At 42.8% G+C, this 24,381-nt stretch overlaps 2 protein-coding genes across 5 annotated transcripts in view; one reads left to right on the top strand and one right to left on the bottom strand.

The window, feature by feature from the left end:
• Nucleotides 1–24,381, top strand: part of LOC147462280 (uncharacterized) — a 65,891-nt gene that overhangs the window by 14,819 nt on the left and 26,691 nt on the right. The gene's annotated exons all lie outside the window — the stretch shown is intronic.
• On the bottom strand, nt 19,492–23,185 carry LOC147462281 (uncharacterized). Its single transcript, XM_086525825.1, has one exon. The coding sequence runs from the start codon at nt 22,244–22,246 to the stop codon at nt 21,980–21,982; it is 267 nt and encodes an 88-aa protein (XP_086381951.1). The 5' UTR covers nt 22,247–23,185; the 3' UTR covers nt 19,492–21,979.

The raw sequence follows: 24,381 nt of genomic DNA, 5'->3' as shown, positions 1-24,381 counted from the left end.
TTTGCCGACAATCTCACAAGCTTCATCATCTACCAAGTATACATACCCAAAATTACCTTTGGTGTAGTCTTGGAAATGTTGCTTGTGTGGTGTCGCATGGAATGAAGCCTCGGAATCTACTATCCAGGAATTAGACACATTGTCTAATGAGAGAATTAGAGCATCTTGCTTTACTTTACCTGCCACATTGGCCTCCGATGTTGGCTTGTTGTCTTGAGACTCTGTCTCCTTCTTCTTCTTGGACCAGCAATCCTTCTTGACATGGCCCTTCTTGCCGCAGTTCCAACATTCAAGAACTGACTTTGTGCGTGACTTGCTCCGCCTTGAGTGATCACGACCCTTTTGGTTTTTGAACCTCTCCTTAAGCCTTCCTCTTGTTTCCACTGATAGTGCAGCACTTGATGATTCTCCTGTGCTTCTCCTTCGCATTTCCTCGCTTAGGAGAACACCCACAACATCATCAAACTTAAGAGTATTTGTGCCAGAGATAGAATTACTTACAGCCATCACAAGGCTGTCCCAACTATCTGGTAGAGATGATAGTATAAGGAGAGCTCGCACTTCGTCATCGAAATTAATTTTCACTGATCGAAGTTGACTTATGTTTGTGTTAAAGTCATTTAGGTGTTCTCTGCCATCTTTAGATTGAACAAGCGCTTCATAAGAAATACCTTATTGGATGCCGATGGTTTCTCGTAGAAGTCGTCAAGTGACTTCATCAAGTCCTCCGTGGTCTTCATCTCCGAAACATTGAAGGCCACCGTTGACGCCAAGCTTAACCGGATTGTTCCCAGTGCCTTTCGATCAAGGACAATCCATGCTTCATCTGCCATTGTTGCGGGCTTCTTCGCAAGACCGCCTAGTGGCAAATAGAGGTCCTTCTGGTAGAGATAGTCTTCAATCTGCATCTTCCAATGTTGATAGTTTTTGCCGTTGAACTTCTCAATCTTGAGCTTCCCTTCCTCCGCCATAACTCCCACTCAATTTAAGGAATCCTTTCCTTGAGATAATTTAGCTACGAGCAAACCTTGCTCTGATACCAGTTGTTAGGAAATAAGACATAGCTAAATAGATAATTGAGTAGATTACTTAATGGAGAGAGACAGATTTATATACACGAGATTATAGAGTAGAGAGAGAGAGTACACACGATATACGTGGTTCACCCAATGTGGGCTACGTCCACGGGAAAGCAGCCACTCAATGGCTTTAGTACTTCAAAACAAGAAGTAGTTTACAAAGGGATTATACCCTTAATGGAGCTCCCGCCTTGCTTCACTCTCACCACCTCACACTCACCTTGTTGCATCAACTTCACACTATCAAATGTGTGTAGAAATGGCCTCCTTTTATAGGCCAAAAGGGTTGCCCTCTCTTATGAGAGACAGCCATGTGTAGCCGCCCTTGTGCGAATAAGTCCAAATCGGACCCTCCAATCCGCCCATGTGTGGCCGCCCTTGAGAAGACAAGTCCGCTTTTGAATTCGGTCACCGGCCATTGACTTCCGACCACCGGCCACCGGCCATTGACTACTGGCCACCGGCCAACCGACCGGTTGTTTTTCGACCACTTTCCGGCCGCCGTCCGGCCATAATATTCCGGCGAAAAAGAATATTCCGGCCTTTAAAGTTGCCCCTGATTCTTGTCCGTGAAAATTTTGGTTTCCGGTGAGTGATTTTCCTTCACGCACGATGGCTTCTCCTCATAATGGGGGCCTTACAAATGTGCGCTTTTACCACAAAACTTACAAGGGTAAATCAGGCTCCATACTTAACAGGGTAGTAGTAAGTGGGATGTCCGGCCAGTTGGCTTGAGAATCCCAACAAACTCCCACTTGAAGGCCAACGCAGCCCAAGTGACCTGGTATGTACAACCGTGAATCAATCTAGTGGCTTCAACCTATACCCATCAACTCATTGTGTAAACTGCTCCAAAGCTAAGCCTTTCGTCAAAGCATCTGTTGGGTTGTTGTCAGTGTGTGCCTTGACCAAATCAATGAGCTTTTTGGCCAAGAAATCTCTCACGAGATGATACCTGACTTCAATGTGTTTCGATTTGGAGTGAAACACGGGATTCCTTGCCAATGCAAGAGCACTCTGACTATCACAATATATCACTGGAGTCTCATCAGTGCCAAGATTTCTGACCAAGGGAGATAACCATACAACCTCTTTACTTGCATCTGACAATGCAACATACTCAGCTTTCGTAGTAAAAGACGACGTACAATCTTGAAGACATGACCTCCAAGATACTGTTTCTCCAACAAATATGAAGACATAGCCAGATATCGATCTCCTATTGTCGACACAACCCGCATAGTCTGCATGCGCATAACCCATGATGGATGCATCACTATTCCCGAAACGTAAACACCTGTCGATCATACCTTTGAGGTACCTAAGAATGTGTTTCACTGCTTCCCAATGCTTGTTTGCCAGGATTTGCCATATATGGGCTAACCACAGCATACATGAGACTGCCCACTGCAGAAGAATATGGTGCCTTGGCCATTTCAGCTCGCTCAGCATCAGATTTGGGTGCATCTTCCTTGCTTAGTTTCAAGAATGTCTGCATTGGGGTACTCAATGTCATAAAATCTAATATCTAATATCTAACCAACCCAAATGATTTTCTCATATTAAATTGATCACTTAATGTGGGAGAATAAACAGGAACAAGTGTTAAAATATAGACATGTGCTTATAGATCTATCTCAACACGGGGCCAATGGTAAAGGGGTCCAAATGAGAGATGGTCTATCAAAGAGCAAGGCTAAAAAATGGAGCATAAGAACTTAGGGTTAGCTTCATTGAAGACCTCCAATAATGTGTGTAAAAGGCCTTTGACCTTAGGTAAGCTAGGGCTGAGCTTGAGGCGCGGGAACCCGACCCAGCTGGAGGTGCTTGTTCTGCTTGTCATGCTTGATGACTAAGGTGCTTGAGGTGCTTGATGATTGAGGTGCTTGATGATTGAGGTGCTTGAGATGCTTGTGGTGCTTAATTATTGAGATGCTTGAGGTGCTTGACATGCTTGAGATGCTAAGGTTGCACTTGAGGTGGGAACCCAACCCAAGCTGAAAGTGCTTATGAGCCAAGCTTGTGGTGGGAATTGGGCCTATGCATGAGGGGCTTGAGGTGTCAAAAATTCAAAGATTCAATCCCTACAAGGAGGGGGCGAGACCTACATGAGGGGGGGATGAGAGAGAACACCCACACACTCACATAAGGCATGCATGGTACAAATAAAGCAAAAGGGACACTTGTCAAGTTCCTCCTCATGTTGCCCTCATGATGTGCCTGAAGCCTATTGGTTGGCCACCCAAGGGGTCCAATAATAATTTAGGAGATTTAATCAAATGATTTAGCATTTATCTAGCCCTCTCTCTCAAAGGGGAAAGGAGGACACTTGTCTCAAGGCTACCCTTGCTGCTTGTAATGCCTCCTGCTTGTGATTGGCTATAGGCCTGGAGGGGTCCAATGAGCTTCAAGCATGAGCTACAAGGGGGGGTCGACCCAAGAAAGCTAGGGGGTTCTTAGGGGTTATACTCACCCACACACACTCACAAACACTCTCATTGTGTGCTATGCAAAGTGCAAGAGCTCCCTCTTCTTCTCCAAGCAAGTAGAGGCTGAGAGCCTACACCAACACTCTTGGATATAGAGTGCAAATCCAACCAAGAGCCATGCTTCAATGCTTAAGCTTGCCATCTCCTTCTTCTTCATTACTATGCTATTATGTATGCTAGGGAAAGTGTCCAGGGGACCAAAAATTTTGTCCAGGCACCTGGCCAGGCTGGTGGGAACTCAAGATGGCGCCCCAAGCTCCCCAAAATGCCCACAAACCCCCCTTGCAAGGCCTTGAGTGCATTCCTTTACCATTTGGTATACCATAGACTAGTCCTCCTCTAGTATATATACCCTCCACTTTCCCCTCAACCCCCCACATGTGGGTTTAGTCCATTACCACATGGCATGCTTTCCCCAACTTCCCCATCTTCCCCATGCCCAAACCTGAATTTTCTGTTTTGCCCCCAAACTGAGCCATTTTCTTGGAGACGTAGCGGGTGACCCCGACCTCCAAATATAGCGCAGTAAAGCACGGCTTGGAACTTATTACCTCGACTAACTCCAAAAAATTTTAAACATGCCATTGCTAAAAAAGACCATCAAGTCGGCCCACTTGCTGTCTTTCCACGTGCATCCATCGCCACTTTTTAAGTGAAAAAACCTCCACTTCGAGTGCATGTAACTCATAATGTCGGAGTTCGATTTGCAAGCTATCAAGCACGGCTAGAAATGCTCAATAAAAGCTATTTTTTGAAAGCTCGACCAACCCAAAACTCAACCAACCGCTTGACCAAAACCAAGCCTTTGTATAGGATTTTTTACACGGACACTTTCAAAGCTGGAAGCACTATGCACATATATATATACATGAGGGTGGTTAGCAAGTTTTTTTGGCATCATTTATGGCTTTTGTACTCATCCAAAAAATGTCTAACAATGTAATGCCAAGCCCATGGAAAACAAAGACAAAAATGATGCAAAGGGGAAAACCAATGTTCAAAATACTTGCCAAGCCAATTCCAACAACAACAACAATCGGTCCAAGGAGAAGGGAGTTTACAAAGGTAAAAAAAAACTCTCTCGTGAAGAGCTTGAAGCTTTTCGCAAGGACCATATGTGTTTCAAGTGTGGGGAGCAAGGACATGGCTATCGTTCTTGCCCCAAGAAGAATACTCGCAATGAGACTCGTAGGGCTTCCACCATCGAAGCTCCAAAAGAGGATGCTCATTGCAAAGGATCATCACTTTCCTATGCTTGGGGAAAGTTAAGAGAGCATGATGCCTTCATCTTGTTTGACCCTGGCTCTACTCTCAACTTCATATCAACGGAGTTGGCCACCAAGTTGGGCATTCAAGCTTTTGAGATGGGAGATATAGTAGTGGCTGATGCAGCTTTCAAGGGACAACAAGCCTCCGTTACTCCCTTGATTGGGAAGTTGAGGCTTCATGTCCAAAGCTATGTCGACAAAGAACACTTCTTCATCTATCCTCTCCAACATGAGGATGTTATCCTAGGGGCACCATGGTTTGATCGCATGGTTGCCAACATGAAGTTCCCTGAAAGGAGAATCTACTTCACCTACAGGGGAAAGAACATGTATATAGATGCTAGTGAGCGTGGTCGCACTATTCCACTTGTAAATCCTCTTGCTTTTGATAAGTCAATGAAGAGCTCAGTTTTTGCGTACATGATTTTTGTCAAAGAGTCTCTAAAAGATACTAATGTTTCATCAAATGTAAATGGTAGGAATCAAGAAGAGTTAGAATTGTGTAATTTTCTAAAAGGATTCCAAGATGTGTTCATCGATGATATCCCTATGGACTTACCTCCAAAACGAGGGGATGATGACCATCGCATTGAGCTCCTTCCTGGAAGCTCACCACCTAACAAGCCTCCTTATCGAGTCTCACAAGCTCAACAAGAGGAGATCATGAGGCAAGTACAAGAGTTGGTAGACAAAGGGATGGTGAGGCCTAGTTCCTCTCCCTTTTGTTCTCTAGTCCTTTTAGTGCAAAAGAAAGATGGTACATACTGTATGTGTGTGGACTATCGAGCACTAAACCATATCACTATCAAAAACAGATTTCCCGTACCTTGGGTAGAAGATCTGTTTGATAAGCTACAAGGCTCTACCTACTTCAGTAGGATTGACCTTAAGAGTGGCTATCATCAAATAATGATAGTGGATGAAGATATCTTAAAGATCGCGTTTCGCACAACGTTTGGTCTTTATGAATATCTAGTCATGCCTTTTGTCTTGATTAATGCACCAGCTACATTCAATCGTTTGATGGAGAAAATTTTTAGACCATACCGCAAATTCACTGGAGTGTTCTTTGATGATATCATCATCTACTCCAAGTCTTAGGAGGAACATAAGCAACATCTCCAAGTGATTTTTCAAGCATTGAGGGAGAACAATCTTTTTCTCAACCAAAAGAAAAGCGAATTCTTCCTTCAAGATATTCAATACCTAGGTCATATTATTTCTAAAGATGGTATCTGAATGGATCCATCAAATTTAGAGGTAATAAAAGCATGGCCTAACCCAAGAAATCTACATGAGCTAAGAAGATTTGTTGGTATGTGCGCATACTATAGATGCTTCATAGCAAAATTCTCTCAAGTAGGACCACTAAACGACTTAACTAAGAAGAACATTAAGTTTGTATGGACTGCTAAGGAGCAAAATGCTTTTGAAAAGCTCAAAGAGAAGCTTACTTCCCAACCAGTCCTCGTGCTTCTGGATCTCTCAAAGCCATTTGAGGTCCAATGTGATGCTTGTGGTGATTGTCTTGGAGCCGTTTTGATTCAAGTAGGGCATACCATAGCATATGAGAGCCAAAGCGTCAATATTGATGATCAAGTCTTGGGCATTTATGAGAAAGAGCTTTTAGCTGTTCTACATGCCCTAGACACATGGAAGCACTACCTATTGGGGACTGCATTTATCCTACGAACCGACCACCAAAGTCTCAAGTATTTCATGACGCAAACCAAGCTTTCCGACAAACAAATGAGGTGGGCAAATTTTCTTTCGCAATTTAATTTCCATATTGCTCACATAGCTGGTAAGCACAATCAAGTGGCCGATGCACTTTCGCGACGACCTAAAGTTAATGCGGTGTCTATAGCTACTCACAATGATCTAGATCCTCTATGATAGATGAGTATGCTACTGACCCTGACTTTAGAGACATAATGTCAGCCCTTGCTTTGGGGAAGAAAGAGGAACCATTCACCTTGCAGGATGGTTATCTTCTCCATGGAAATAGTCTATGTGTTACCCATTCCCTTCGTGAGAAAGTTATGTATGAATCCCATGCTCCTCCATATGCAGGGCATAGAGGTATTCAACCTACTCTCCGAGGAGTAGAGACGTACTTCTATTGGCTTACCATGAAAGTGGACATACAAGAGTATGTTTCAAAATGTGTAGTATGCCAAAAGACCAAGTATGATAGAGGGAAGCAACATGGATTACTCCAGCCATTGCCTATTCCAAATTCACCATGGGAGAGTATATCCATGGATTTCATCTTTGGATTACCCAAGTCTATCCATGGGAATACAAGAATATGGACAATAGTTGACAGGTTTAGCAAGCAAGCACATTTTATTCCTATCAAAAAGACTATTAAGGCACATCAAATGGTAACTCTCAAGTCATATCTCAAATTTTCAAGCACCATGGATTACCCACATCCATCGTGTCAGATAGAGATCCTAGAATGACCAGTAATTTCTAGAAAGGTCTCTTTGAAAATATAGGAACAAGATCGAATTTCTCTTCGGCCTATCACCCACAAACGGATGGCCAAAGTGAGATAGCCAATCTTACGATACTCGATCTACTCAAGACTTATGTTACCGAAGTAGATCAACGCTCACAATGGGAAAAGTACTTACCTCTTGTAGAGTATGCCTACAATAATACTGTACATACTTCTACGGGAAAAGCACCTTTTGAGATCATTGAGGGAAGACCTAAAAGTCCCTTGCTACTCAAAGTACATGGGAGGATCTTCGCCGCCGATGAGTATAGGTGTGACCTACAATAATCTTTTCAAAAGATTAGGGAGGCTATATCCATCTCTCAACAAAGGCAAAAAGCTACTGCTGATAAGCACAGAAGAGCCTTAATGTTCAAAGAAAATGATTGGGTCTTACTCAAGTTTGATCCTAAGGCTCGATTAAGGCAAACGACGGGAAAAAATCCTACGGGCCATCAAAAGTATTATGCTAAACTAGCAATAAGATACTATGGTCCTTTCCAAATCTTGAAGCCCATCAATGAGACGGATTATCAACTCAAGTTGCCCAACCATTGGCTCATACACAATGCCTTTCATGTAAGACTACTTAAGCCCTACAAAGGAGAGCCACCAACTGAACCAATAATTGAAGACCCTCCCGAAGTTGAAGACCAAGAAGTGTTAGAAAATAAGACGTAGCTAAATGGATTTTTGAGTAGATTACTTAATGGAGAGAGATAGATTTCACACACAAGAGATTATAGAGTAGACAGAGAGAGAGAGTACACACGATATACGTGGTTCACCCAATGTGGGCTACGTCCACGGGAAAGCAGCCACTCAATGGCTTTAACACTTCAAAAGAAGAAGTAGTTTACAAAGGGATTAAACCCTTAATAGAGCTCCCGCCTTGCTTCACTCTCACTAACTCACACTCAACTTGTTGCATCAACTTCACACTCTGAAATGTGTGTAGAAATGGCCTCCTTTTATAGGCCAAAAGGGCTGCCCTCTCTTATGAGAGACAGCCATGTGTAGCCGCCCTTGTGCGAATAAGTCTAAATCGGACCCTCCAATCCGCCCATGTGTGGCCGCCCTTGAGAAGACAAGTCCGCTTTTGAATTCGGCCACCGGCCATTGAATTCGACCACCGGTCACCGGCCATTGACTTCCAACCACCAGCCATCGGCCATTGACTACCGGCCACCGGCCAACCGACCGGTTGTTTTCCGACCACTTTCCGGCCGCCGTCCGGCCATAATATTCCGGCGAAAAAAAAGTTGTCCCTAATTCTTGTCCGTGAAAATTTTGGTTTCCGATGAGTGATTTTCCTTCACGCACGATGGCTTTTCCTCATAATGGGGGCCTTACAAATGTGCGCTTTTACCACAGAAAATTACAAGGGTCAATCAGGCTCCATACTTAACAAGAAGAGGTGCTACAACCCGAAGCTGTCCTTCGGCATGAAGACAAGGTACTATGACATGGTAAGATTATCCGACGGTATCTTATTAAGTTAAAAAATTATCCTTTTGAAGATGCTAGATGGATGCAAGGAATAAAGCTTAAGGATAGTATGAACCTTGTCAATGCTTACAATGCTACATTAGAGTAAGAAAATGTAGAAATTTCTTTTAAATGACTCATGTTTTTGTCTTATAAGACTAGTCCTCTTTTTAATTGTGCACAAATTTAACTAGTATGCATGCTTAGAATCATGTTTGTGATGACGACGTCTCTCAAACACCAAGTAGAATTTGTCACTCTACTTTGGGAGAATGAAATGGACTAAAGAGCAGACATGCTTGTGGCAGCTATGTCTCCCAAGAACCAAATGGATTAGTCATCCATCTTGGAAAGATGTCGTAGGGTAAAAAGGGATCCTCTACCGCTAAGTAAAATTGACTAATGAGTAAGGCTTTATCTCTTCTACCTCATAGTCGAGGACGACTATGATTTCAAGAGAGAGGTAATGTCATAAAATCTAATATCTAATATCTAACCAAACCAAATGATTTTCTCATATTAAATTGATCACTTAATGTGGGAGAATAAATGGGAACAAGTGTTAAGATATAGACATGTGCTTATAGATCTATCTCAACACGGGGCCAATGGTAAAGGGGCCCAAATGAGAGATGGTCTATCAAAGAGCAAGGCTAAAAAATGGAGCATAAGAACTTAGGGTTAACTTCATTGAAGACCTCCAATAATGTGTGTAAAAGTCCTTTGACCTTAGGTAAGCTAGGGCTGAGCTTGAGGCGCGGGAACCCGACCTAGCTTGAGGTGCTTGTCCTGCTTGTCATTCTTGATGACTAAGGTGCTTGAGGTGCTTGATTATTAAGGTGATTTAGATGCTTGAGGTGCTTAATTATTGAGATGCTTGAGGTGCTTGACATGCTTGAGATGCTAAGGTTGCACTTGAGGTGAGAACCCAACCGAAGCTGAAAGTGCTTATGAGCCAAGCTTGTGGTGGAAATTGGGCCTATGCATGAGGGGCTTGAGGTGTCAAAAATTCAAAGATTCAATCCCTACAAGGAGGTTGCGAGACCTACATGAGGGGGGGATGAGAGAGAACACCCACACACTCACACAAGGCATGCATGATACAAATAAAGCAAAAGGGACACTTGTCAAGTTCCTCCTCATGTTGCCCTCATGGTGTGCCTGAAGCCTATTGGTTGGCCACCCAAGGGGTCCAATAATAATTTAGGAGATTTAATTAAATGATTTAGCATTTATCTAGCCCTCTCTCTCAAAGGGGAAAGGGGGACACTTGTCTCAAGGCTACCCTTGCTGCTTGTAATGCCTCCTGCTTGTGATTGGCTAGGCCTGGAGGGGTCCAATGAGCTTCAAGCATGAGCTACAAGGGGGGGTCGACCCAAGCAATCTAGGGGGTTGCTTAGGGGGTATACTCACCCACACACACTCACAAACACTCTCATTGTGTGCTATGCAAAGTGCAAGAGCTCCCTCTCCTTCTCCAAGCAAGTAGAGGTTGAGAGCCTACACCAATACCCTTGGATATGGAGTGCAAATCCAACCAAGAGCCATGCTTCAATGATTAAGCTTGCCATCTCCTTCTTCTTCATTACTATGCTATTATGTATGCTAGCAACAAGAGTTATGATAAGTGAGGAACTAATTCTTTCTCCTACGAAATGTTTCTTCTTCCTCTTCCCTACCCTCATTCCCTGCTAGCTCTCTCCACCTTCGAAGGTGTTTGAGGTGTTGGGACTGAGGCTTGGGATAGTTAAAGCTTTCTTCAAGTTTATGTTATGTTTGTGATGCATGAAGCTTTCCATCTTCATTGCATCACCTAGGTCACAAGGAACACAAAGATTGTATTGTAACAAGTCTCTCTTAATGGGAGAAATCATAATACAAATGCCTATTGTAGGGGGGACCGGCTCCACATAAATCCGGTCCTCAACTGTTGTCATGTTCTCTAAATTCTCTCTCTTGCAAAAGTATTGTTCATGCCAAGTTAACTAATTGCTATGATTATGTTGCTATCTTCAATTATGTTCACCTGCTATCTTCATAAAGTCATTTCTCAAAAGTACTCTCGTTAATTTCCGCTACTCTCAAATTAAATAGGCCAAATCCATTACACTCAATGCTTTCCACCCTTGCATATTGAAACCATGTAAAACTTTCTCAATGTATGTTTCCTGAGATAACTCAAGAAAACGACGTTTGCGATCTCTTTTGATTCGCATGCCAAGAAAGTGTGTAGCATGCCCCAAATCTTTCATTGCAAAATTGTTGCTAAGTGTTTTCTTCAAGTTGGAAATCTCCGCAATGGATTTTCTAACTATAAGCATGTCATCAACATACAAAACTAGAATGATCATCGAGCCATCATGTAGCTTTCTTGTGTACAAGGAGTGATCCTCTTCGCTCCTTTTATACCCTTGAGACCTCATACATGCATCAAATTTATGATACCTCTGCCTTGAACCCTACTTTAAGCCATAAAGTGCCTTTTTGGAGCTTACATACTAGCTCTTCACGAGATGCGTGCTCCTGAACAAACCCTTCAGGCTGCTGCATGTAAACATCGTCATCGAGATCCCCGTGAAGAAATGTTGTCTTCACATCCATTTGGACAAGTTCCATGTCCTCAATCGCTACAAGACCAAGTACGGTTCTAAGCGTTGTCATCTTGACCACAGGCGAGAAGATTTCATCAAAATAGACTCCCTTTTGTTGTTTGAACCCTTTGGCTACAAGTCTAGCCTTGTACTTTGGATTTGGATCACCTGAGGTAAATTTCTTCTTGTAATTTCATTTGCAAGGTAAATCTTTCGCATCATTTGGTAGTACTACCAAGTGCCAAGTGTCATTAGCTAGAATCGAGTTATACTCAGATTCCATAGCCTGCTCCCACTTCACCATATCATCCGTCATCATGGCTTCTTGGTAGCATCTTGGCTCACCGCAATCGGTCAACATGATGTAATCAAGACCTGGCTCAAAACGTGCAGGTGGACGAGACTCTAGTAGACCGTCTCACTCCTTGACCATTGCTATCAGCTCCCTCTGGAGTATTACTAGTGGAAGGTACATCACTAGCCCGTTGAGTTGATTTCACTGTCTCTGAGGCGCCATCCTCAAAAGTGACTCTCCGAACCTCTATTTCTATCATAAAAACTAATATCTAACTATTCCAAATGATTTTCTCATATTAAACTGATCATTTAATGTGGGAAGATAAACGGGAACAAGAGTTAGTATGTTAGAATGTGCTACTAGATTTTTCTCACCCGTGGGACCAAGAAGAGAGATGCCTACATCTCTACAAGGGTCCAAAAGAAGATGGTCTACAAAAGAGTAATGTGCACTAATGGAGCTGAAAAGACCTTAGGGTTAGCTTCATTAAAGACCTCCAAAGGTTAGTGTTAAAAGTCCTTAAATGGGAGAAGTACTTACCTTTGGTAGAGTATGCTTACAATAACAATGTACATACTTATACAGGTAAAGCACCATTTGAGATCATAGAGGGAAGATCTAAAAGTCCCTTGCTACTTAAGTTACATGGGATCAAGATCTTCGCTGCAGATGAGTATAGCCGTGACCTACAAGTATCTTTTAGGAAGATTAAGGAGGCTATCTCCACCTCTCAACAAAGGCAAAAGGCTGCTGCTAATAAGCACAGAAGAGCCTTAGCCTTTAAGGAAAATGATTGGGTCTTACTCAAGTTTCCTAAGGCTCTTTAAGACACACTATGGGCAAGAATCCCACGGGCCACCAAAAGTATTATGCTAAGCTAGCAAAAAGATACAATGGCCCATTTCAAATTCTTAATCCCATCAATGAGATGGATTATCAATTAAAGTTGCCCAACCATTGGCTCATGCATAATGCATTCCATGTGAGCCTACTTAAGACCCTCCAGAGATCGAGGATCAAGAAGAGGTGCTACAGCCCGAATCCATCCTTCGGCATGAAGACAAGATATTAAGGCATGGTAAGATCATCCGACGATATGTTATCAAATTCAGAAACTATCCCTTGAAGATTCTAGGTGGATGCAAGGTACACAACTAAAGGATAGTATGAACCTTGTCAATGATTACATGATGCTTTAGAGTAAGCAAATGTACATGCATTGTAAATGAATCAATGTTTTTGCCTTACAAGACTATCTCTTTTGTTTATTGTGCACAAATTTTTTCTAAGAAGTATGCATGCTTAGGATCAAGTTTGTGGTGACGACGTCTCCCAAACACCAAGTAGAACTTGTCACTCTACATTGGAAGTATGATATGGACTAATGAGTAGACATGCTTGCGGTAGACACTTTCTCTCAAGCACCAAGTGGATTAGTCATCCACTTTGGAATGATGTCATAGGGTAAAAAGGGATCCTCTACCTGCTAAGATCAGTGGACTCATGACTAAGACTTTATCATCTCTACCTCATAGTTGAGGACGACTATGATTTCAAGAGAGAGGTAATGTCATAAAAACTAATATCTAACTATTCCAAATGATTTTCTCATATTAAACTGATCATTTAATGTGGGAAGATAAACGGGAACAAGAGTTAGTATGTTAGAATGTGCTACTAGATTTATCTCACCCATGGGACCAAGAAGAGAGATGCCTACATCTCTACAAGGGTCCAAAAAGGAGATGGTCTACAAAAGAGCAATGTGCACTAATGGAGCTTAAAAGACCTTAGGGTTAGCTTCATTAAAGACCTCCAAAGGTTAGTGTTAAAAGTCCTTAAACCTTAGGTAAAGCTAGGGCTGAGCGTAGACCTTAGGCAAGCTAGGGCTGTGCTTAGACCTTAGGCAAGCAAGGGCTATGCTTAGACCTTAGGCAAGCACGGGGTGTGCTTGAGGTGCTTGATGACTACGCTATTGACTAAGCTGTTGACTAAGGTGCTTGAGGTGCTTGAGGTGATTGACTAAGGTGCTTGAGGTGCTAAAGTCAAAAAGCTTCGTACAAAGGAGGGGGCGAGCCCTATCTCTAGGGAGATGAGAGAGAACACACACACACACACACCAAGAGTTACCCAAGCCATAAGAGGCAATGGGGACACATGTCAAGCCCCTAGCCATGTTGCCCTCATAGTGTGCTAGAATCTTATTGGATGGCCTAGAGAGGGGTCCAATAAGAATTTAGATTATTATTGAATTATTCAAGCTCTCTCCAAAAAGGGGAAAGGAGGACACTTGTCAAAAGACTACACACACTGCTTGAAATGCATGAGGCCTCTCATTGGCTAGGGTTAGGGATGGACCAATAGGCTTCAAGCTAGTGTATTTGGATGATCAAAATCGAATTTTCTCTCTCATTCTTGCATCTTAGGAGCTACACTCACACTCTCTCATGTGTGAAGAGCAAGGAATCCATCTCCTTCTCCAAGATTGAGAAGTTGAGAGCGTACACCAACACCTCTTGGATATGGAGTGCATATCCAACCAAGAGCCATGCTTAATGCAATGATTATCATTGTCTTCATCTTCATTATCTCTAATTACTAAGCTATGCTTAAACGAGTGATTATATGTGAGGAGAATAGACATTCTTTCTCATAAGAATACTTCTTCTTCCCTCATCTTCCTCACTCCCTGCCAGCTCTCTCCACCTTCGAAGGTGCTTGAGGTCTTGGGATTGAGGGTTACAACAATTTCTTGTTTTCTTGCAAGTAGATTAAGTGTTTTAAATCAAACCAAAGTGGTGCATGAAGCTTCTATCTTCATGCCACCAAAGAGGTCTCAAGGAACACAAAGATTGTATTGTACCATGTCTCTCTTGATGGGAGAAGCTATAATACAAATGCCTTTTGGAGGGGGGGACCGGCTCCAAGTAAATCCGGTCCTCAACTGTTGTCAATTTCTCTGATTCTCTCTCTTTTACAAGTTCCTTCTCATCCCATGTTAATTAGGAATGTGTAAACTGTTGCTATCTCCAACCAAGCACTCTCTCCATCTTCACTAGGTAATTCTCTTAATAGAATGCTCACTATGTTCAATTCTCTTCTGCTCAAATCAAGAAATGAGCGTAATTCTGTTACAGTTTCCTTGATAGGTTATTTATGCATCTTCGACTCATTGAAGATCACATTTGAACTACGGATGACACGACGAGATTCTGGGTGCCAGAGAAGATATCCCATCTCTCCATCTGCACCATATCCAATGAAAATACATTTGTGTGACTTTGGCTCTAACTTTTGTCGAAGTTGTTTAGGCACGTGAGTATAAGCTTCACAACCGAAAACACGTAGATGGTCATAGTGGGGCTTGCGTTTAGACCATAACTCTTCTGGAATCTCATAACTCAATGGCGTACTAGGCAAACGATTTATAATGTGCACTGAGGTCAAGACGGCATCTGCCCAAAATCCTTGTGTGAGATTTGCACTAGAAAGCATGGCTGTGACTCTTTCCTGAATCGTACGATTCATGCGCTCAGCAACTCCATTGTGAGCTGGTGTGTATGGTGCAATATTAATCCCCCTTTTAGCACAAAAATTGTCAAACTCCTTGAAGACATACTCTCCACCGTTTTCAATCCGCAACCTTTTGAGTTTCTTGCCAGAATGATTCTCAACGAGTGCCAAGAATTTTTGGAACACAAGAAGAACTTAATCCTTATGTTTCAAAGGATATTCCCACACCTTTCGAGTAGAGTCATCTATGAATGTTACAAAATAGCTACCCCCCATAGAGATTTGGTTGACATAGGACCACAAACATCACTATGTATTAAATCTAGAGGTTCAACTCTCTTTTGACCCAATGGTAAGTGCACGGACCTAGTCTGTTTGCCATGGATACAATGTTCACAAACAAGAAAGTCAACATAAGACAAGACAGGTAAGTAGCCAAAATGAATCAGAGTTCTCAATCCGTTTTGGCTAATATGACCTAGCCAAAAATGCCACAACTCAGTAGACGGCAGCTCCGCTATAGATATCATGACCAACATCTAACACATGCATGGAATACAAGGTACCATGCTTCTGTCCTTTGAGTACAACAAGATTACCTTTATGTACTATCCACGAACCATTGCCACATGTGGTGTTGTAGCCCAAATCATCAAGTTGACCAACAGAAATCAAACTCTTACTCAACTTGGACACATGTTTGACATTACATAAAGTAAAATGCGTGCCATTCCTTAAATGCAATTTGACGTTTTCGACACCCTCAATGTCTAGTTCATAAGCATCACCAAGTCTCACTTTGCCACAAGAGTGAGAATAAGTAGAGAACCACTCTCTATGTGGTGTCACATGGAAACTCGCACCAGAATCTACTATCCAATTCTGTGCATACTGTGCATCTTCTGTAACAAGAGCCTCGACAGGTAGATCTGCTGTGAAGACCAATACATCAGAGGTAAGTGGCATAACAATTGCTCGAAGAGTCTCTACAATAGGAGCATTTGAAGACTCTAGCACATTGATCTCCTCTAACTTTGCTTTGCCATTGTTTGAATCATCAGACTTAGAAGTGTCACCGGATTGTTTATCCTTCTTGCTTTGCTGCCATTTCCTACAATCCTTCTTCACATGCCCTTTTTTATGACAGTGATAATACTCAATATTACACATAAAACCCCGAGACTTACTGCGTGAGCCCCCACGTTCCTTGATTTTGGCACGACTTTGAGTGCGACCCCTCTGTCTATCACTAGCAACATACACATCACCATCCTTTTTGCCTTCGAGAGATTTCCTGCGAATCTCCTCTGTAAACAGACTCCCAAGGATGTCATTGTACACTAGACCAGTACCAGGTGCTGAGTTGCTAATCACAGTACAGAACGTATTCCCAGACGAGGGTAAACTACATCGCAAGAAGATACATTTGATTTCCTCATCAAAGACCAGACCTTGAGTGGTCAACTGAGTGAAAATGATATTGAAATCATTAATGTGAGTAGAAATAGTCCCCTCTTCCTTCATACGAAGGTCAAACAGGTTCTTCATCAAGAAAACCTTATTAGTGGCACTTTTGTTCTCATAACTGGAACACAACTTATCCCATACATCTCTAGTAATCCTTTCTCCAACTATAGTAAAGTACACAGATTCGGCCAAATGCAAACAGAGGGTAGATTTGGCCTTAGCATCAAGTCTCTCCCACTCAACATCTGTATACTCTCCCTCTGGGTGCTCCATGATAAGATCTAGCTGGACTTTTTGTATGAGAACATCTTGAATCTACTCTTTCCAAATAGCAAATTCATCCCATCAAATTTTCGAATGTTGTAAATATCCTTTTCACCGCTAGATGACATGGCTGCAAGCTAAAGATAATATGGCGATAAACACTGGTAATTTTGGGAAAAATTTGGCAGAGATTCCCTAGAAAAACTGACAGAATCTCAATTCAAAACTGGTACAAGAGATCAGTAACACATCAAAAGTAATGCTCTCAGAGCTTAAGACAGGCGCATCAATCACTAATTGTGCATGAAAAGTCAAAAACTGACCCAAAGACTACCAACATGGCGTCAAATGCGCCTAACCCTCTATACATGTCCTATGGTGAGGCCACGGAAAAAGGGGTACTCTAGCAACCTGTATCACCGAAAGGATATCAACATTCGAGAATCCCCCAGCTCAAGAAAACCTCAAGCTATCGAACCTCACAAAAGGTCATGCGGACAAGAAACCAGCCCACTCAGAAAGGGCCTCCAAACCGAGTCTCAGAAACGGTCAGGACTGCTAGAAACAAGCCAAATTGGCTCCACAAAAGGTACATATGGCAGTTTCCGCAACTCAACGTACATCCACTGTCAACAATACTGCAGGGTGCAGTATACGCACTCAAACATGCGCCAAATAAAATGTGCAAGCAATAAACAAATCCCTGCAGGGAGTAAAACCGCTCTCAAAAGAGCTCAAGCACTATCAAAAGTGCCAAAACAATACATATGCGCATCAAATAGTCCCACTGAAATCTGTGCTGATGCAAAACACTGCAACCTGTAAGAAACCTGGATGTCCCGTATGTATGCAAGAACCTCTGAGGAGATGGATGCCTGAAAAACCTGACAGAATGTCGATGCAAAAATGTGCTCCTAATCATCCCATAAACACCATCTCAATAGCACATAATAGCATAAAACGGCTATATACAATCCCAAATAGTCTCTGAGCAACCTGCACCTGAGTCCTGTACCTATACATGTAGCAAAAGTGGAGCTGAAAAATACAACTCCTGAAGAGTATCTCAGATGAAGCTTTCGACTGCACGAAGAGCTTCGAAAGGGGGGTAAAACGGAGGACACCTGATGGAAACGCTCTCGAAACGCTAAATTTTCCGATGCCAAAATCGAAAACCTGTTTACACTTTTGAAAGTGCGCGCGTGCGCGGACGTGAAAATAGCAAGCACAAACCTCGCTCTGATACCAATTGAAGCTATTCTTGGGTGGAGCGCCATCAACGTTATCCTATTGCAGCTCCTTGTTCTCTTTTTTGTATTAAAGAGTAAGTGTATATTATGGTTAAGTTAGTATAGGGGTTAGTAGTAAGTGGGATGTCCGGCGAGTTGTGGTCTGAATCCCAACAATGAGCACGGTTTAGATTCACTGGCCGAATACCTATAGAGCTTGGCAATCACTCCACTTGGGCTACTACTATATTTCCTTTGAGGGAGTATCCCTTTCGCATTGTGGCCAATTCTGCTAGGCCTTGGCCGCCTCAAGAAATTGTGCTCTTCAACTCTTCAACAGAAGAGCTTGCATGACCCACTGGGATATCTTAACAAATGGGTGGAAGTAGGGAAAGACATTGACTACTTAGGATGGAAGGGCGTCAGATGCAGTGCTTTACCCCCCTTATGTAGTAGAGGCCCTCAACCTCTCCCTCATGAACGTGTCTGATTCTTTCTCCCCCAACATTGGCCTCCTCCCTCGCCTGGTACACCTCTCTATTTCCATCAACAATCTCATATGGCCCGCGACCCGCTACGCTTTGGGATATTGGCCCCTCCCTCCTCTCCATCGACATCTCCAATAACCTCTTCCAAGGCCCCTTCCTCTACATCAACATCTCCAATAACCTCTTCCAAGGCTCCTTCCCTCCCCTCAACCTCTCCAAGGCCTCCTCTCAGTAGTTCCTTAATGCCTACAACAACAACTTTGCTGGCAGAGAGCGAGAGAGAGAGAGAGAGAGAGAGAGAGCATTCAGTCTATTATTGGAAAGAGACATTAGCAACAAAGAGAAACACTTAACTTTCATACAAATCATATCAGTAAAGAATAAAAGAGCAAAAACCATAAAGAATAACAAAGTATCATTCCTAATAGCCTAGACCTTCCTTGGATAGTGCTTGCAACTTCTTGTGTATCGCCTATGCATTTGAAGAGACCATGTTGGGGTTAACCTATAATAGATGCATTCCAAGGGACATAACTTGCAATCAATGCAAACCAAGAGATCACATTCTAGAAATGAAGCTAGCTAGTCAAAAACTTTATGTATGTCCAAACGTGTACTAGCTCACATGTCAACTTCTTGCACACAACCACGTGTCTTCAAGTTTTAAGCTTAAGTAATCTTATTTGGCAAGAAACATCAGGCAACATGTGCTCTAGTGCAAGATTCACATTATGATGGCCTACAGACGGAAGAGAGAGAGAGAGAGAGAGAGAGAGAGAGAGAGAGAGAGAGAGAGAGAGAGAGAGAGAGAGAGAGAGACCATTTAGTCACATTATTGGAAAGAGTCATTGGCAACATAGAGAAACACTTAACTTCCATACAAATCATATCATTAAAGAATAACAAAGCAAAAACCATAAAGAATAAATAAGTGTCCACTCCCAATAGCCTCGACCTTCCTTGAATAGTGCTTGCAACTTCTTGTGTATTGCCATTGCATGCAAGTTGCAATGCATTGATTACAGGTAAACCCCAACATGATCTCCTCTATGAACCTTTCTAGCTCTCTCCACCACCACATTGGCCTCCTCCATCGCATGGTAAACCTCTCTCTTTCCTTCAACAATTTCAGCAGTCCACTATGCGCCTAGCCCCTTCGTTCTCTCCATCAACATCTCCAATAACCTCTTCCAAGGCCACTTCCCTTCCCTCAATCTCTCCAAGGCTGCCTCCCAATAGGTCTTTGATGCCTACAACAACTTCATTGGCCTAGAGAGAGAGAGAGAGAGAGAGAGAGAGCATTCACTGGCTGAATACTTAGAGAGCTTGGCAAGCACTCTATTTTGGGCTACTACAATATTCTCTTCGAGGGGGGTATCCCTTCCGCATTGTGGCCAATTTGCCAAGCTTTGGCCGCCTCAAGAAGTTGTACACTTGATCTCTCCAGCAACCTCCTTATGAGATATAGACCTCGCTAAAGATGAAGAAGAGCCTCAATGACCCACTGGGGTATCTCGACGAATGGATGGAAGTAGGGAAAGACACTGCCAGCTACTCAAAATGGAAGGGTGTCAAATGCAACACTTTTCCCCCTTATTTAGAAGAGGTCCTCAACCTCTTCTTCATGAACCTATCTAACTCTCTCTCCCCCCACATTGACCTCCTCCATCACCTGGTAAACCTCTCTATTTTCATCAACAATCTTAGCAGCCTGCTACTCACTGCGCTTTGGGATATTGGCCCCTCCCTCCTCTCCATTGACATCTCCAATAACCTCTTCCAAGGCATTGATTACAGGTAAACCCCAACATGATCTCCTCCATGAACCTTTCTAGCTCTCTCCACCACCACATTGGCCTCCTCCATCGATTGGTAGACCTCTCTCTTTCCATTAACAATCTCAATAGTTCGCTATGCACCTGGCCCCTCCCGAGTCTCTCCATCAACATCTCCAATAACCTCTTCCAAGCTGGCATGTTCTATTCCACGCAAGGGTGCTAGCTTGTTGATGCGGTCATTACACAGGGCAAGGAGGCTCGCTTGTTGAGTATCAGAGGGAGGGAGGCGTTAGCAATGGTGCAGCTTCTACTATCACTAACACAGAGATAAACGACTTGCTTGAGAAGCTAGCAAGGAGCGTGAGCATGAGAGAGAGAGAGAGAGAGAGAGAGAGAGAGAGAGAGAGAGAGAGAGAGAGGTAGGCACTGGCAATGACGGAGCTTCTACTGTCGCTAACATAAAGATACAGGCCTTGCTAGAGAAGCTAGCAATGAGCATGAAAATCTCATCATGAGATTTTCACGCTCATGATGAGATTTGACGCTCACGGTTTAGATTTTTCATTCTCTCTCTCTCCCCTCCAAATGGTGTGACATGTGTTTGAAGTTGAGGCCTTGGCCTCTATGCCATTGTACATGATTGAGTTTGGAATGCATCCCCTCACTCCAACTAAGTTTTTGCGGCACCTATCAGGCTAGTGTAGGGTTGAACATGATTGGGTTTGGGGTGCGTCCCCCTTTTCAGCTAACTTAATGTGGCAAGTGCCTTGTCAGCTTCATTGGCCTTCAGCAAGCCATCTTGTATGTGTGCATGTCTAGGGGCATGTCCTCTTCTCTATCTAAGTCAGTCTGGCAAAGGTCTTCCTGACTTCCTTGGCCTTAAACTACAAGCCATCTATCAAAGTGCATATTGTGTACATGATGAGAGACCATCTACCATATCAATGCACATTGTTGTATTTAGGATAAGTATTGTGATGTTCTTGATGCCCCACCCTCTCTCTCTTCCACACATATGGATACACAAACAAAAGCATGTTGAATAAGTATCCACAAACTATTATCCAAGTTAAAAATTCACAAAATTAATGAAGCTCAAATGCTACGTGTAATCTCTCAACCCAAATATATGTCTCATATATAGGAGACGCACGTTAAGTGCTCTCTCTAAATCTCATAGGAGATGCATCGCTTTATTACGAAGCATCAAGAGCTCACAGACTCTCAATTAAGCAAATAATATTTCTTGAAAACGTTAAATGTCATCTCTTAACGATCTTGACAAACCAACATTGAAATTTTAGATCTTCTAAACAATCAAGACTTTTATAACGCAAAAGCAACCCACATTTGGATCAATTGGGCCGGCTACCATGTCGACGTAGAATAGTCACTATTACAGATTGCCACCTTTCTTCAATTAAAATCATAAACTAGCATAAGTCATCAGTGAGTATCCAAACGTCAATCGCTATTTCTACATGTCGTCTACGGTCGATAGCTATTTCTACATGTCGTCTACTATATAGTTTTCTCCCCATCCCACATAGCCGCTGCTTTCGTGATCCGTGTTATCTCCGTGGTCGTAAGACCATCTCCAAGCACTGGAGTACGCTCAAGGTCACCCTCCACCATCTCGAGCAAATCGTAAGACTCCAGGACAGCCTCCATCATTGCTTTCCACAAGCTATAGTTCTTGCCGTCCAGCTTTTGATCCGCAGGAATGGTCGGAAGCGTCGGAACCTTCCTCTCCAGAATGTTGGAAACGAAATCGTCTTTGCCCGCCATGGAAGATCAATCAGCCCGTACTCCTCTTGAACCGCTGCTCCAATCAGCCCACCGGAGGTTGTCCGTCGCTCGACTCCCTCGACTGAAAATGCAGCCCTCTTCCTTCAATCAGCCCGCCCAAAATTGCCACACAAACAACACCAACCTTCGCTGAAATTTTCAGCAACCGTAACCCGATCAGTCCGCTCGAAATTGCCTCCGAAAGAGCTCCTTCCTTGACTGAAATTTGCAGCAGGTACTTGGTAATCACACCCGACAGCGCCTAAAGGCCGGCTGCCCCCTCTGGCTGAAAACGCAGGTACACAGGTACGCTGAAAACGCAGGTACCTTTGGCTGAAAAACGCAGGTATACGAATGGCTGAAAAACGCAGGTGCTCTGCTGTCCTTGCTGGCGTCTTCTCCTTGGCTGAAAGCTCGCGTGGAAATCTAGGTAAGAGCCTGATGCTCTGATACCATGACAAAGTGTAAAGCGGTGTCGTGCAGCTCCGCTGTCATGATGAGAAAAAGAGCAGAGAAATGCAAGCTAAGCTTCTTTGAAGCCTACACATTAAGTGAGCACTCATCAGGGTTTGATAACAGGCCAAGCTTAATGATTAATGTATGTCAGATGCGGCTTAGAAGGGCCAACAAATGCTCAATGATACGAAAAATGAGTATGCTTGCAGTGATCACAGATAAGAGATTATGATCTAGAACTGTAGTGCTTGAAGTGATCTACTGGCTTGTCTTTACGGCTCGTCGATTGGAGCCACGGTGAAGAAGTTATGTCACTTTGAAGTTTGAGTCGATTGCAGATCCGTACCGGATTAGGCAACTGTAGCTAAGGTGACAGAGATGAAATGAATGCATGGGCCTGAAGTGCTCTACTTGTGGAGCGCGTCGGTCTTTTCAGATTGGTAATTGATCTAACAAGCTCTAAATGTAGTTAAGAACTCACCCCTCATAGCTGGTATGAGACTTGTACTATAGACTGCAATAGAAGACCCAAAATGTCACCAAAATCTCCCTCCCTAGAGCTCTCCTCTAGAGTGTCAAGAAGAAAATGAGGCTATCCTAAGCCATCTAGAATATCTATACCCAAGCTTTTCTTGACAATTTTTCTCAAACTCTCCAGTTAGTCCCAACAAGTCTTTAAATCTACTTTAGCTTCAAAAATCACATCGATTTGTAGTCCATTTGTCTATTCTATGAAGAGTTTGTAGAATCACGCATTGGTGGCCTAATTTGGGCTTTGCGTCAATATTTTCAGAACTAAACCAAATTGGACATGCATGTTTGTGTTTTCATCCTGATCGTTGTGATATGCTCTATCCTCCATCCAAGGTTGTGGCTATTTATTATTAATTTTTGACATTAGGAAAATTAAAGAAACTTAGAAAATTACAAAATCAAAAACAACTTTTCAAGCCAATAAATAGCAAAGTCAACTAAGAAGCATTGCTTATTTATGTTATTGGTGATTTGCTTCTTCTTAATCCCAAAACAACTAGAAAATCAACAAAATCAAGAAAATTGGCATCTTTTTAATCTTTTTGACTGGTATTTACACTATTGACAGGCATATTTGGGGATATGATGTGTATGTATCCCCTTCTCTCTAGTAATAAGGACATTATAAGTTGATTTGGCAAGAAAACCACACGTTAACATAAGCACTTTTTGGTTCCACTCTCAAACATTTCCCTTTAATAGTAGATAATATAGCTATGGGGTTTTCTTGAGATTACCTCCTCTCCCTCCTATTTGGAGTACTTGGAAATCAATGCGTTTTGTGTGCTGGTCATGCATGGGTTAAAAGATCGTGCCTATGCATAGCTCAAGTTGGCTCTACCATCTATGCAAGTCAATGCACTTTAGAACACAGTGCTGTCCAAGAAAGGGGACTTAAGCAGGAAACTCAAGGGCTTCTATTGTCGAGGTTTGTAGTGGATTGGGTTATTTGAATAGAAAATTTTGCAAGTGCTGAGCTATTTTCTAGATTGTTTTGCAAACTGGATTTTGATTTGGCACTTCTACTGCTTTTTTAGCTGTCTTGATTTGAAATGGATTCATCGTTGGCATCCATTTTTGAACAACTCTAGGCTTGGGCTTCTCAGGTTGACATTGTTTTGGTTTCCAAACCCATTGGTTTGTCT

Source organism: Adiantum capillus-veneris, chromosome 2 (genome assembly GCF_014529385.1).
Source record: "Adiantum capillus-veneris isolate H3 chromosome 2, ASM1452938v2, whole genome shotgun sequence".
Classification (NCBI taxonomy): domain Eukaryota; kingdom Viridiplantae; phylum Streptophyta; class Polypodiopsida; order Polypodiales; family Pteridaceae; genus Adiantum; species Adiantum capillus-veneris.
Note: the sequence above shows the minus strand (reverse complement) of the source record. Positions and strands in the feature narration are given on the sequence as shown.